The sequence below is a fragment of the Crocodylus porosus genome, unplaced genomic scaffold (genome assembly GCF_001723895.1).
Source record: "Crocodylus porosus isolate Cpor-Errol unplaced genomic scaffold, CroPor_comp1, whole genome shotgun sequence".
In the NCBI taxonomy this organism is placed as follows: Eukaryota; Metazoa; Chordata; order Crocodylia; family Crocodylidae; genus Crocodylus; species Crocodylus porosus.
The window spans coordinates 53615172-53627570 of NW_017728949.1; the positions used below are offsets into that span (position 1 = coordinate 53615172).

Genomic DNA, 12399 nt, shown 5'->3' on the forward strand with positions numbered 1-12399 from the left:
GACCAGGAATAACGGTCACAAGCTGGCAGGGGGTAGGTTTAGGTTAGATATCAGGAGGCGCGACTTCACGGTCAGGGCGGCTAGGGCCTGGAACCAGCTGCCAAGAGAAGTGGTGCAGGCTCCTACCCTGGGGGTGTTTAAGAGGAGGTTGGATGAACACCTTGCTGGGGTCATTTGACCCCAGTACTCTTTCCTACCATGGCAGGGGGTCGGACTAGATGATCTGCTCAGGTCCCTTCCAACCCTAGAAACTATGAAACTATGACTTGAAGATTAGTTTTTGGTAGTTGCTTTACATATGATGCTCGGGACAGGGAAGGTGGACAGCCCTGGCTGCAGTTGGGAAGGACACCTTACAAACTCATCCCATGCCTTGTCATATGCACAAGCCCTGTTGTGCAACATGCCCCCTGCAACCTCCTCCTCCCCCCAGCTTTGTCCTGCAATGTCCCTCTTGTACCAACCCACACAGTGGTATCCTTATGACACTTAGTCCAGCCTGGGGCTGGCAGATGTTGCCATAGTCTAGGGTTGGGTGTTTGACTGGTCAAATAAATTTTGGTTAATTGACCAGTCAAATATCGGTCAAAAATTGTAAAAAATTGCCAATAGGTCCAAATAATACCTAGAAAAAGCAAAGATTAGCAATTCCTGGTCATGCTTCAGTTTCCGATGGTTGTTTCAGGCCCTGCTGCTCCTCTGAACCAAGGAACCCGATAAGTTCTTGCAACCAGTTAAATGTGGAAATTAAGCTCTCTCCATCAGCCCTCGCTTTGCCCCTGAGACGCAGACCAATCACCCAGAAAAGAACCGTCCCAGGTCTTGTTATATTTGGAAAGAAAACAAGAGGCCTGACATCAGGGTGGTGAATAACTGACATGGAAAAAGGGGCAAGCCCTCAGGAGTTTACCAGCCAAAAGCTTGTTCTATCAGAGGCGGCGCCGGTGCCTCTACTGAGAGCTCGTGTAGACATTACGGATGTCATAGAAATCATAGAATCATAGAAAACAAGGGTGTGAAGGGAGCTCAGGAGGTCATGTCTAGTCCAGCCCCCTGCTCCGAGCAGGACCAGCCCCAACTACATCATCTTAGACAAGACTTTCTCTCTCCAGATCTTAAAAACCTCCAGAGATGGAGTCCACCACCCCTCTGGATAACCTTCTCCAGTGCTTCACCACCCTCCCGGTGAGAGAGTTTTTCCTAATATCCAACCTCAACTTCCCTTGCTGCAGCTGGAGCCCATTGCTCCTTATCCCGTCAAGGAGCATCCCGCCCTTTCTTCCCCCTTCTTTAATTGCCTCCTGTTGCATCTGATCTGAAATGAGATTACAAGCGCTCCAGGGCTGGGATCATTTGTGATGATGATTTTTAGTGGAGAACCGTCTAGGGCAGGGGTTCCCCAACTGTGGTGCACATACCCCTGGGGGTAAGCAAGACATCTCTGGGGTGCACAGGAGAAACTGTGTAATGTCAGATTCAAGTTCCCTTATAATAATAATAATTGGCATTGAAGGGATTAGAATATAAAACGTATACTAGTAAGCATATGTGGGCAGCTGGTAAATCTGGAGGGGTCTATGCAAAAAGAAAAAATTTGAGAACCTAGTCTAATGCTCACGGGAGAGGGGCTGTATGGATACACTGCAAAGAAACAGGCCCTGCCTCGTAGTATTTACAACCTTGGTATAAAATGAGAGGTGAGGGGTAGTTCAGCAAACAGACAGGAGATGCACAAAGCACCCGCAGGATGACTAGGAGACGTGCAATGTTGTGGCAGTGCAGAGCTGTACCCGCACAGGTGATTGTGCCCTGTCGGGGGAGCTCAGGGAGAGCATATGAATGGAATAGTTAATTCAATGGAAGAATAAAGAAGCAGGATGGAGAGTCAGGAAACCTGAATCCAATCTAGAGAATGAAGTTCGTGGACACACGCAAGTTGTTACAGGGTATGTGCATGTGCATTGAGCAGGGTGTCGTAGGCCACAGGGTGACTGGCTGGAAAGGACAGGTCCCCCCACTTACGAAAGGTGGGAACGGCACCAACAGCAGCCTCTTCGTTGCAGCAGCCTCTTTGGGGACGTAGCAGAGCGGGAGCCAGGACTCGGCCCATTGCAAGGTCACGAAGATTTCCCTCCGGGAGAGGAAGCGGTTCAGGGGATCAGGAGGAGGCCACGTTGCAGTGCCGGAGATGGCAGAGATGTGGGAGCGGCGCAGAGCCCCTGTGTCACCACAAGTATCCAGCGGTCCAGAAAGTTTCCCTGTAGGACATCTGCAATCTAGAGCAGAGCCCCTGCTGCCTGCTTTGCCTGGTGGAGGGGTCTGTGGGAAACTCAGGAAGTTTTCCCAGAATTAGGCCCCTTCTGCAGGCTACTCCAGGTAGATGCAGCCGCAAATTGGGAATATTGCCCTCCATTAACGCAGGGTTGTCCTCAGAGCGATGGTATGTCTGGGAGGGCTTTCCACGAAGCTGCCTGCAGGCATTCAGGTTGTCATATTTTAACTCAAACAGGCCAAATGTGTTTGACCAGCCCTACAAAACTTCTCACAACTTGAGACCGACTCTCACTCACTCTTGGCATTTACCGTTGCAAATGCATCACCGTTACTTCTGCCTCCCCTTTGCTCTGTTCCCTTTTAATTTTACAGCTTCCTGAGTGCCACGCAGCAAAATCAATAAGTAATTTAGAGCCCAGCAAATACAGAGGAAAACAAGTTATTTTGCACTTTTATAAATATTTTGAAGGCAGAATTATCTGAGCAAACAGGTGCCTGGCCGACTCAGCAGCCCATCCATCAGCATCACACAACTAATTGCGTAAGATCATACACATTTATAATTAAGAGACAAACAAACAAGAGTTTTAAAAACAACCCTCTTGAATCAGGCTGCTCATTTTAATATTTCTGATAAGCTAATTAAGAATAGATTTACACTCCCGTCTCCGTGCTTAACACTTGGGAAACTGGATCTGATCCCACAGAGGCGTAACACGGCTCCGGAGGAAATGCCCAATTTGGTTTCTTTTATCCAGGGCCGAGAAGGATCTCAATGACGCACCGAATCTGTCGTTGTTCAGGGCGAGATTTTGTTCATATCTAGGGCTCTGATAACTCATTTAAATATATTCCTAACATCCCTTGGCAGAGACTATCCCCTTGAGACCTGCTTCAAAGGTCTCTGCTGCCGTGCCTGGGCCTTCAGTCGGTCCCAAGTGTCCTCAGGTGTCCTGCTGTTCCTGGCTCTGGTCTTTGATCCTAGAGATGCTGAAAGATGTCACCTACATTTCAGGGCTGGGAATAGAAAATCATTTTCTGCCGTGACCCCAGGGTGTTCGGCAGGAGCTAAGATTGAGAGTTGGGTTTAGAGAGTATCACCGACTTCTTTCCCACTTTGCGTCCTATAGACCACGGAGGTTTTCACAGCTGCCAGCAGTGGTGATCCTGCCTTATTTCAGGACAGCCAGGTGTTAATATTCAATGTGAAGAGCAACGAAGCGCTTCCGCAAAACATTTGTATTGTCATGAAGCCTCGGAGTTAGCACCCCATTAAGGTGACTGAAGCAGTCCTCACGTTGTTTCTTCAGAATCGAAGTAGTGCTGCAAGGGATTGTATTTGGACGGGTTTATGTAGCAGGTCAAATTTGGATGGGCTTCCTCACACTGGGAGGACTGGAAACCTAATTTCAATTCAAACTGAGTTTAAATGCTACACCAGCTGATCTGGACACAGGAAAGGGGTGATGTCTCAGTTCAAACCCCAGTCACAGGACGTCCTGAACATATTCTTTGTTTCATCAAATCATAGAAACTAGGGGTGGGAAGGGAGCTCAGGAGGTCACATCTAGTCCACCCCCCTGCTCCAAGCAGGACCAGCCCCAGCTACTTCATCCCAGCCAGGGCTTTGTCCATCTGGGTCTTAAATGCCTTCAAGGATGGAGACTGCACCACCTCTCTGGGTAGTGCTTCCCCACCCTACTCATGGGAAAGTTTTTCCTAATATCTCACCCACATCTTCATTCCTGTCCACAGCCCCAGTCTTGCTTTGACAACCAGTTTGGACTTGGGCCTCCAAATCAAAGCACAATTCAATCAAAGTTGCCCACTTTTACCATTCTCTCACTGCGCCCATGTGAATATTTTGCTTCTGGCTTGCTGGGAATCCCAGGATGCTACGATCTCGCGTGGTTTTGACTTCCACTGAGAGGTTCCCATGGCTCTAACATTGTCACACTGCACTTCAGCAAGCCCAGCACTGCAGGGGTGGGATAACTCTCTTATACCCCTTTGGAAAGGTGGGATCGGTGGCGGAAGTGCATCGATCACAGCTGTGCATCTGCATGTTAGTTATGGTATCTATATGAGCAGATTCAGTCATGAGGGGATGGGCATATTCTCCTGCAAATCAGCAGACCTCCATGCTCTGAAGGCACGTGTCCTTCTGCTCTGTCTAACATTTTCCACTCTATTTGGTCAGTGAGGCCGCATCTGGAGTCCTGTGTCCAGTTTTCGTCCTCCCATTATAGAAAGGATGTGGACAGGTTGCAGAGAGTCCAGTGGAGAGCAGTGAAAATGGTCGTGGGGCTGGGGGACAGGACTGGTGAGGAGAGGCTGAGGGAAATGGGCTGATTGAGTCTGCAGAAGAGAAGACCGAGGGGGATTGAATAGCAGCCTTCACCTCCCTGCAGGGGGGCTGCAAAGAGGACGGAGCTGGGCTGTCCTCAGTGGGGGCAGATGACAGAAGGAGCAATGGGCACCAGCTGCAGCAAGGGAAGCTGAGGTTGGATATTAGGAACAACTTTTAAAGTAGGATGGTAGTAAAACACTGGAACAGGCTCCCCAGAGAGGTGGTGGCATCTCCATCTTTGGAGGTTTTTAAGACCTGGAGAGAGAAAGCCTTGTCTGGGATGCTGTAGCTGGGGCTGGTCCTGCTTGGGGCAGGGGTTGGACTAGACGTGACCCCCTGAGCTCCCTTCCAGCCTGAATGTTCCCGAGTCTCTCTGTGGGTTACATGAGGTTACCAGGCCTTTGGGTAAATTTGCCCCCTGAGCCATTTGTTTTACCCTTGGTCTTTTTCTTGGCTACAGCCCTTATCTTCCTGAGTGTGGTGCTGTTGTTCATCTGCATTGCCGTGCAGGCCTCAGCCAGGTCACGGCCCGTTGTGCTAGGCAGTCTACCGCGGTAGACGATGACCGTCCTACAGAGCTGACCTGGTGGAAGACAAGTCCTCCCTGCCACGTGCCATTGCCACAAATGTTGACTGCTGCCTCGCATGTCCGAACGAGACCGGCGACCAGCTGGTGGCCCCCACAACAGCCGGCTCTCATGTGCCAGGGGAGGCCGTTACGTGCCAGGTAGAACAGGAAAGAATAGCTCTGGGAAAATGCTGGACTGAGGACTGAGGACAAAGCGATTAGGTTCGGTTCATCGCTGTCTGCGAGTCTATTCTTTGCTGGTGCATTTATACTCCTGAAAGCTCCTGGGCTGGTAAACTGTGGATAATCCCAAAGGCAGGGATCTCCTCTGAGAAGCTTAACTTTGGCCCAGAAGGAGGTAAAAAATTGTTACTAAATTGAATGATCTCCACACTGATCCAACTTAGTATTAGCCCATCAGCTGGAAGCACCTTCGCAGAGCTGGTGTAATGGGTGAACCAATGCACACCCTAACATCCTGCAAGGTTTGATTTGTATACGACCCTGCCTTAAATTAAACATTTTGGACAAAGTCTCTAGTTTAGCTTGATTAATAGTGTTTTAATGCATTGACTAAGCCAATATGATTTATGATGTCACTGCTTCTACCCAGCTCAACAGACAGGGATGACTCTGTGTGTGTGTGTAAATCTAAGTTAACTAGATACCTAAACCATGCCACTCTCCACAGTACTGGAGCAAATAAATAATCCAGTAATAATCATCATCATCATCATAAACCTTAGCCCTTGAGTAACTCATTTTTCCCAAGTGATTTATAAATATTAACCTGTTCCTGCAGCCCCATTTACAGAGATGAATACATGAATGCTCCCATTTTACAGAGAAGATAACTGATGCGTGGAGGCAGGAACTAGCCTGCCCTGTGTCTTAGGAATCCGAAAGCTAGGATTAGTCACAGACCATTGCTGTAAGCAGGAGAGAAGCCCTCCACACCGCCACTGCTGACGCTAGGTCAGGGGATACTGGTGCAGACACACTCCAGTCACGCGCACGTGCAATATCAGTGATGATAATTTGCTCACGTGATCCTCTCTCATCCACTGATATCAGAGCACTCTTCATGCATGAGTATCATGCATGAAAAGCGTTGCGTCCCCATTTTGCAGACAAGGGAAGTGAGTCAAGTGAGGTCAAGCGAGTCAAGTCCCTTGCCCACTGGAAGTCCAGGAGACTTAGGAACAGAGTCCAAAGATCTTGTTTGCCAGCCCTGCTCTGCCCTAGACCACGACTGCCTTTCTCCAGGTTTGGCTGGCGCACGCAGGAGGCTGATGCAACCCCACACCGATCCCAGCTCCTCTCCCCCGCCACGTTTCTCACCCGGTGAGTCATGCACAGCGAGGCCAGGAGCGGATCAAACCGAGGCGTGCACTAGTCAGAGGATATTATTTTGGTGGACAGAATATCTCATCCGTCCACACTCACAACCTGTTTATTGACTGCTGAGATAAAACTGCCATGCATTTAATTCAGGTGGAAAGAGGTCCAGCTGAGCAAGAGGGCTGGTGCCCTGCCAAGCAGTAATTAAAAACCTTGATTTATCATAGAATAAACACTGACTAAGAGAGGTAGGTTCACGGACCACTGAGCAAGCAAGCGGAGGGGGTGATGGGGGTAGGGAGAGGACGATAGCTTCTTTCTAAAGTTTCTTTCTGTTGTTTATTTCCCCCCTTCCCTCCAGGTCTAATAATCCACGAAGGGCCCTCAGTTTACCGGATTTTTAAACGGTGGCAGGCGGTAAATCAGCAGTGGAAAGTGCTGAACTATGACAAAACAAAGGACATGGAGGAACAAAAAACAGGGACCAGGACAAACCAACGACCCTCTTCCCAAACCAACCATTCGTCCTCCACCGGTGGTGCAGCCAGCAACTCCACTCCCGCCGACAACGGGGCTCGGGGCCCCGGCCATGCCACGGGCACCCTCTCTGACCACCACTGTGCTTACACCATCCTGCATATACTCAGCCACCTGAGGCCTCACGAACAGAGGAGCCAATCTAGCACTAACAGGGAGCTCGTTATGAGGGTTACGACGGTCTGAGCTAAGATTTCAGGAGGCCTTAACACGAAGCAGAGGAGCCGAGGAACTCTACCGCAGAGGAGCATGGTGTGCCTTTTTCTTTCTTTTTTTCTTTTTCCCTTCTTTCCGTTTTCTTTTTTGTAGCTGCACAAGGCGTATACGCGACACGTGGCCAACTGAGGAGGGAGGAGGAGGGAGAGGCAGAGCCGCGCACCCATGCTGAAGAGGTTCATTTTTTTTCCAGCCAGTAAATATTAAAACACGAAAAAAAAAAAAAACAACCAACAAAACAAGTGCAATACAGACTAAAAACTGAGGAGGCAGAGGTTTGGGGGGACACGGAGGAACAGCTGGTATTAGCATGTCTTACAAGTTTTATTACCTGGGATGGGTAACGTTTGTTTTCTACATACATCCACACACGCACGCACGCACGCGCACCCCGCACGCGGAGTGGGATGACGGCAACCGGAGGGAGCGAAGGAAGCAAAGTATTTTGGAGTATTTGTCAAACCGGGGGACCCAGGAATGGGAGTCGTTGTATTTCCTACATCGTTCTGGAGCCCTGTACTCTTTGTGATGGGATATTTCCAATGAAATGGCTTGGGATTTTCAGTATTGATTTAAAAGGGGGGGGGAGAGAGAGAGAGAGAGAAAGGCAATTCCTTCCAAATTTCACCAAAACCACCCCCCTGATTTCACAGTTTCCCACCAAAGGAGGCTCTGGGGTGGGGGGCCTGGGAGGGGAGTTGCGTGACCTTTGAATGTTTTGGGTGAATGTTGTACAGAAATGTTTGGCGGGTGTTTTCAAGCACAAGTCCTGGTGTGATTTATGCTTTCATGAGCCCAAACTCAGCGCCCAACCTTTCTCACTCATGGAAACCATCTCCCATGCCGACTTCCAGGTCACCTTCCTCCCATTGCCCCTGGCTGAACACGTAGGGCCAGGCCCAGCCCCTCAGGGTTTCTCCTGCGCCAGCGATTCATCCACTCATCAGACACGTATTGTTTTTTCGGATGTGTGTATCCCCGCATCAGAGTCTCTCTTGGTCCTCTACGTTAAGCCCTCAATCTCCGGTTTGTTAGCTCATCGTCTAGTCTATGCCATTCAGTCATTCAGCAGAGACTTCAGTCTGCAGAGGGAGCACAGTCCCTACCTTACTTTATTACACTTTTAATAAGTGTCCTTCTCGTAGGACTTCTCCATGGAGGTGCCAGTTGCTCTTCAAGAACACGCTCTTTCAATGCACAATGGCTGACTCCTTTGTGGGTATTAAAGGGACACTGTCAAGTACTTTTTAAATAGTTTTTAGGGTTTTTTTATTACTCTCCATTGTTTGTAATATTCTCTTTAAAAGCTTGAAAATAAAATTTCTTTCCCTACTGATTTTGTCCTTTTCCATTCGACATACGCTCTTCTCCCCGCTTCCCCCACCTCCGCTCATGCCACTCCCCTCCACCTCTCTCCCTCCTCCTCCTCCCCCTTCCTCCCCTCGTGCTGTAAGCGGGTGTCAAACGTTTACATCCTTTCCACGTGCCCCAGCTTCCCTGAAGACGCGTGCCCCAGCCCCGAGGAGCAGAGCTGTCTTGTTACCCTCGCATCAGTGGACAAACAACCAGTGCCAATATCGGGCGTTGACTAGGTCTGGAGCAATGGCAGTCGCAATTTCAGCCCCCAAGTCTGGCCGCTGGCCACCCAGAGCCAAATTGGAAGCGCCTAAATCACATTGGCTTGATTTTTCAGACGGGCTGAGCTGCGGGTTTTGTGCTACCAATCTTCGCCGTAAGATCGAAACACCTCTCGCAGCCTCCGCTGGAGGCTCAGCACCTCTGAAAAGCAGGCAGAGCTGAATTGGGCCCTGCCTGTGGATTCCCATTGCCTCATTTATGGCACCCAGACTTGAACCTGCCAGCCCTCCAGTGATGTATGCAGAGTGCCGACGAGAGTGGTGTTTTACGGGAGGTGACGTTTTAGGCCTCAATTACTTGACAGTGTCCCTTTGAATACCAAACTACACCAAAACAGGAGTTATGGCAGATGAGGAGTGAGATGAGGTGCAGAATCAGAGTTGAGCTCTGCCCTAAATGACCCAAAACGGGCTTACCCTGAAAGAGCCGCATGCATGGAGATGATCTCGGGGGCCGGCAGCACCGGGGGTATTTGGCCTGTCTTGCGGTCTGCTGAAAGAGTGCTTTTGGGTGCTGGGGGAGAGGCGGCATTGAAAAGCCCTAGAAGCAGCTCCCCAAAACAGCAGGTGCTGGAGGGAGCGTGTCCTTCGTCGGGCTGCTCCCACGGCCAGGGATAGCAAAGTGCAATTGAAGCAAACGATCACTTGTGGTGCAGATGGGCAGGCAACTGGCCGTAACATCAGTCCCCCGGCTGCATTTAGTAAGGAAAACCCTGTCCTTTCCTCGGGGCGAGCAGGCTGTGGACACGCATCCTGGCTTTCACAGCCTGAAAGAGAGGCATGGTCCGGGCGCATCATCTCACTCCCGCTCTGCCGCTGACTCTCTGTAGCCTTGAACAAGTTCCTGAACCTTCTGGCTCAGCTCCCCAGCCACAAAATGGGGACAATAATACTTACCTACCTCACAGGGGGGACGTGAGCATCCGTGTTCGTGAAGCCCGCTAAAGCACCAAGGCCAGTCTGTACCCGAGAGGGTAACGAAGTGGTCGGTGGGAATGGGCACCACACTGTTTGGCTGGACGCAACCCAACCAACTCACCTAGGTGTATCATAGCCCCTACACCACTCGCGGGGACTCTCCTGTTGCTGAAATGGGTGGGGTGCTGTCCCGAGTCCCCATCCCCTCTGTTGCATGAAGCTCTGGATGGCTGTGGCGTGCGGCGTAGTGACAACCATGGTGTCCCACTTGGCCAGGGATTTGTTACGACATTTTCTACATACATGTTTTCCATATGTTGTACTTAGAAATAAACCTTCCAGTGACAGCTGGCATTTCTGGGCCTCTGCGGTTGAGTGGCAGCAGCGTGCATCCTGTCTGCAAGTCCTTCGTGTCCGTCTGCCTGAACCCCATCCAGAGCCCACTGCCGAGATGTTTCACCTTCCAAGAGTTTTTTGTTTGCAAATCAAAGACCTCTCTCACCTGGGTTCATTTGCCTGACATAAGCCTCCTGGTCAGCGATTGCTGGTCAATCCTTCAGTGATGAGAAGCACATGGATACCAAGGTAGATAATAAAGGGAGCTGGAAATTGGCCCGAGCAGTTTCCTAAGCATGTTAGCTGTCCGTGCGAGAGCTGCCACCAGCCCAGCGGGCCCCAGGAGGCCAGGTGTAACTGGAAACTCTGTGGTCAGATCAGCTCATTTCTGAGTGAGAAGAGGCTGGGTCTCTGAGGCTGCTGGACTGAGAGCGAAGGGTGCAAGTTTGGTTTCTGGCAGCCATACCGGTTAGCATCTTCTCCCCATAGCAGAGTTTCCTCTGCTGTCTCCCCGCTCTTTCGGCCGCTCTGCAAGGTGCAAATAGGAGGTGATTTGCCCCTGAGCTCTTAGCTAAAACCTGAAAACCATGTTGTGTAGAGGAGAGGGTCACAACAGCAGGCGGGACAAGGAGCCAGTGCTCAAAAGTGCTGCTCCACAGAAGGCAACTCTTCACTGACCTCTCTTCACCGCGCATCTTGCCTGCTTTCTTGGGCTCTCTTTGCTTTGGAAGAGGGGTTCGCTGCAAGGCAGCCACCTCTGCAACCTGCATGGATGGAAGGAAGCAGAGTCCAGCCGCTGCTTCTCCGGGTGCAGAAACCCCACATCTGAGCGCTGGGCGCAACCCAGTTTTTGTGCTTAATGCACCAGCCGGGGGAGGCCGGTGGACCGGAGATCGGGGATTTCTTCCTTAGCTGTGATGGGGCACCTCGTGCCTTCTTGGGGATGTTTCTGCTCGCTCTGAATCCTGTCCATACTACCTTCCGCCCCCCAAATGGCTGCTAGTCTGCATCGCTCTTCCATTTGCTCCACAAACCCTCCCCTTTTCAGTGCAGACCTTGCAAGGACTCCTTCCGCCCACGTTCCCTACAACCGAGACTGTACTCTGGACCCTTCGCAGTCCATGCTTCCCCCTCCGCTGCCCCTCCTCGAGTCCCGACCCTCGGCGTGGTCGGCACGCTTTCATCTGTGCTCAGTTTGAAATCTGGGGTGCGTGCTGCCAACCAGCGCTCACAGAGACCAAAATGCACGTGCAAACCAGCGCACACCGCTCCCCACTTGGGAAGCCAGCGCCGGTGGGGGTGGCTCTCATGAGAAATACGTGAGTTTTTCTCTTGTTCTGCTTTTAATAAGGCTGGGCCTGTGGTTTTCCGAGGGGGGCCTTGATGGTAGAGGTGGGTCGTTCCACTACAGCGGATGGCCCTAGAGGAAGAACAAATGAGCCGCATTTGATTCAAGAAAAGCTACAAGAAGTGTGGGCGCGTGTCTCTCATTGTGGAGCAGAGTGCCTGCCTTTGCAAAGAGGCAGAAACAGTCAAATCCAGAGAGAGATTAGTTGCATTTTAACTCAGGGAGACAAGAAAAACCTTCTCACACCTTCCAGATCCCTGACGGCCCAATATCCCAGCCAGCCTCCTCTGGACTGGGAGATTTTCTGGAGATCATCCTTCACGAGGACCAGGAGACCTCTGGCCTTGTCAGGCTGCTAGCCATCCCTCTTCAAGGGGCAGGCCTGCCCTTTCTTTCCCTTTGAACAGACCTGCCCCGTGTCTCGAACATCTTTTGGGTTGATGCCACACGGTGAATGACACATGCACAGCATCACACATGCGGTGCTGGTGACCGAGCGAAGTATTGCAGGTGGTAACCCATCCTCACACGGGGTCTGAGCACGTTTGAGCTCCGGCACTGCAGGTAGGATCGGGAAGCCCACCCAGGCCTCTCACCTGGCAGCAAAGGGCATGAGGGCAGGGAGCAAAGTGATTGCTTTCTCAATGTATAAGTTCAGTCAGTTCCTGGCAGTCCCTGCTACTGCTTATCGGTCCAGCACGGTGAAGGAAAATCAGTGAGATCCAAAGAAAGACTGATGTATCCTACTGAGATAAGGCCCCTTGGCTAGCGATGCATTTGCCTTAATGGCTAGTGTCTAGAGAGCTTCAGCCCCTGCACCAAATTCACAACCTGCTGCATCCTTTTCATTGCTATACCCGGGTTGCTAAATTCT

At 50.9% G+C, this 12399-nt stretch overlaps 1 protein-coding gene across 1 annotated transcript in view; it reads left to right on the forward strand.

Annotated features, from left to right (window-relative positions):
• The window catches only part of MARCH4 (membrane associated ring-CH-type finger 4), a 52006-nt gene extending 42715 nt beyond the window's left edge, over window positions 1-9291 (forward strand). Inside the window, exon 5 of the mRNA XM_019553560.1 lies at window positions 6895-9291. Within this exon, the coding sequence (XP_019409105.1) occupies window positions 6895-7256 (362 nt within the window). The 3' untranslated portion in view covers window positions 7257-9291. The remainder of the gene's footprint in view (window positions 1-6894) is intronic.
• The last annotated feature ends 3108 nt before the right edge of the window (window positions 9292-12399 follow it).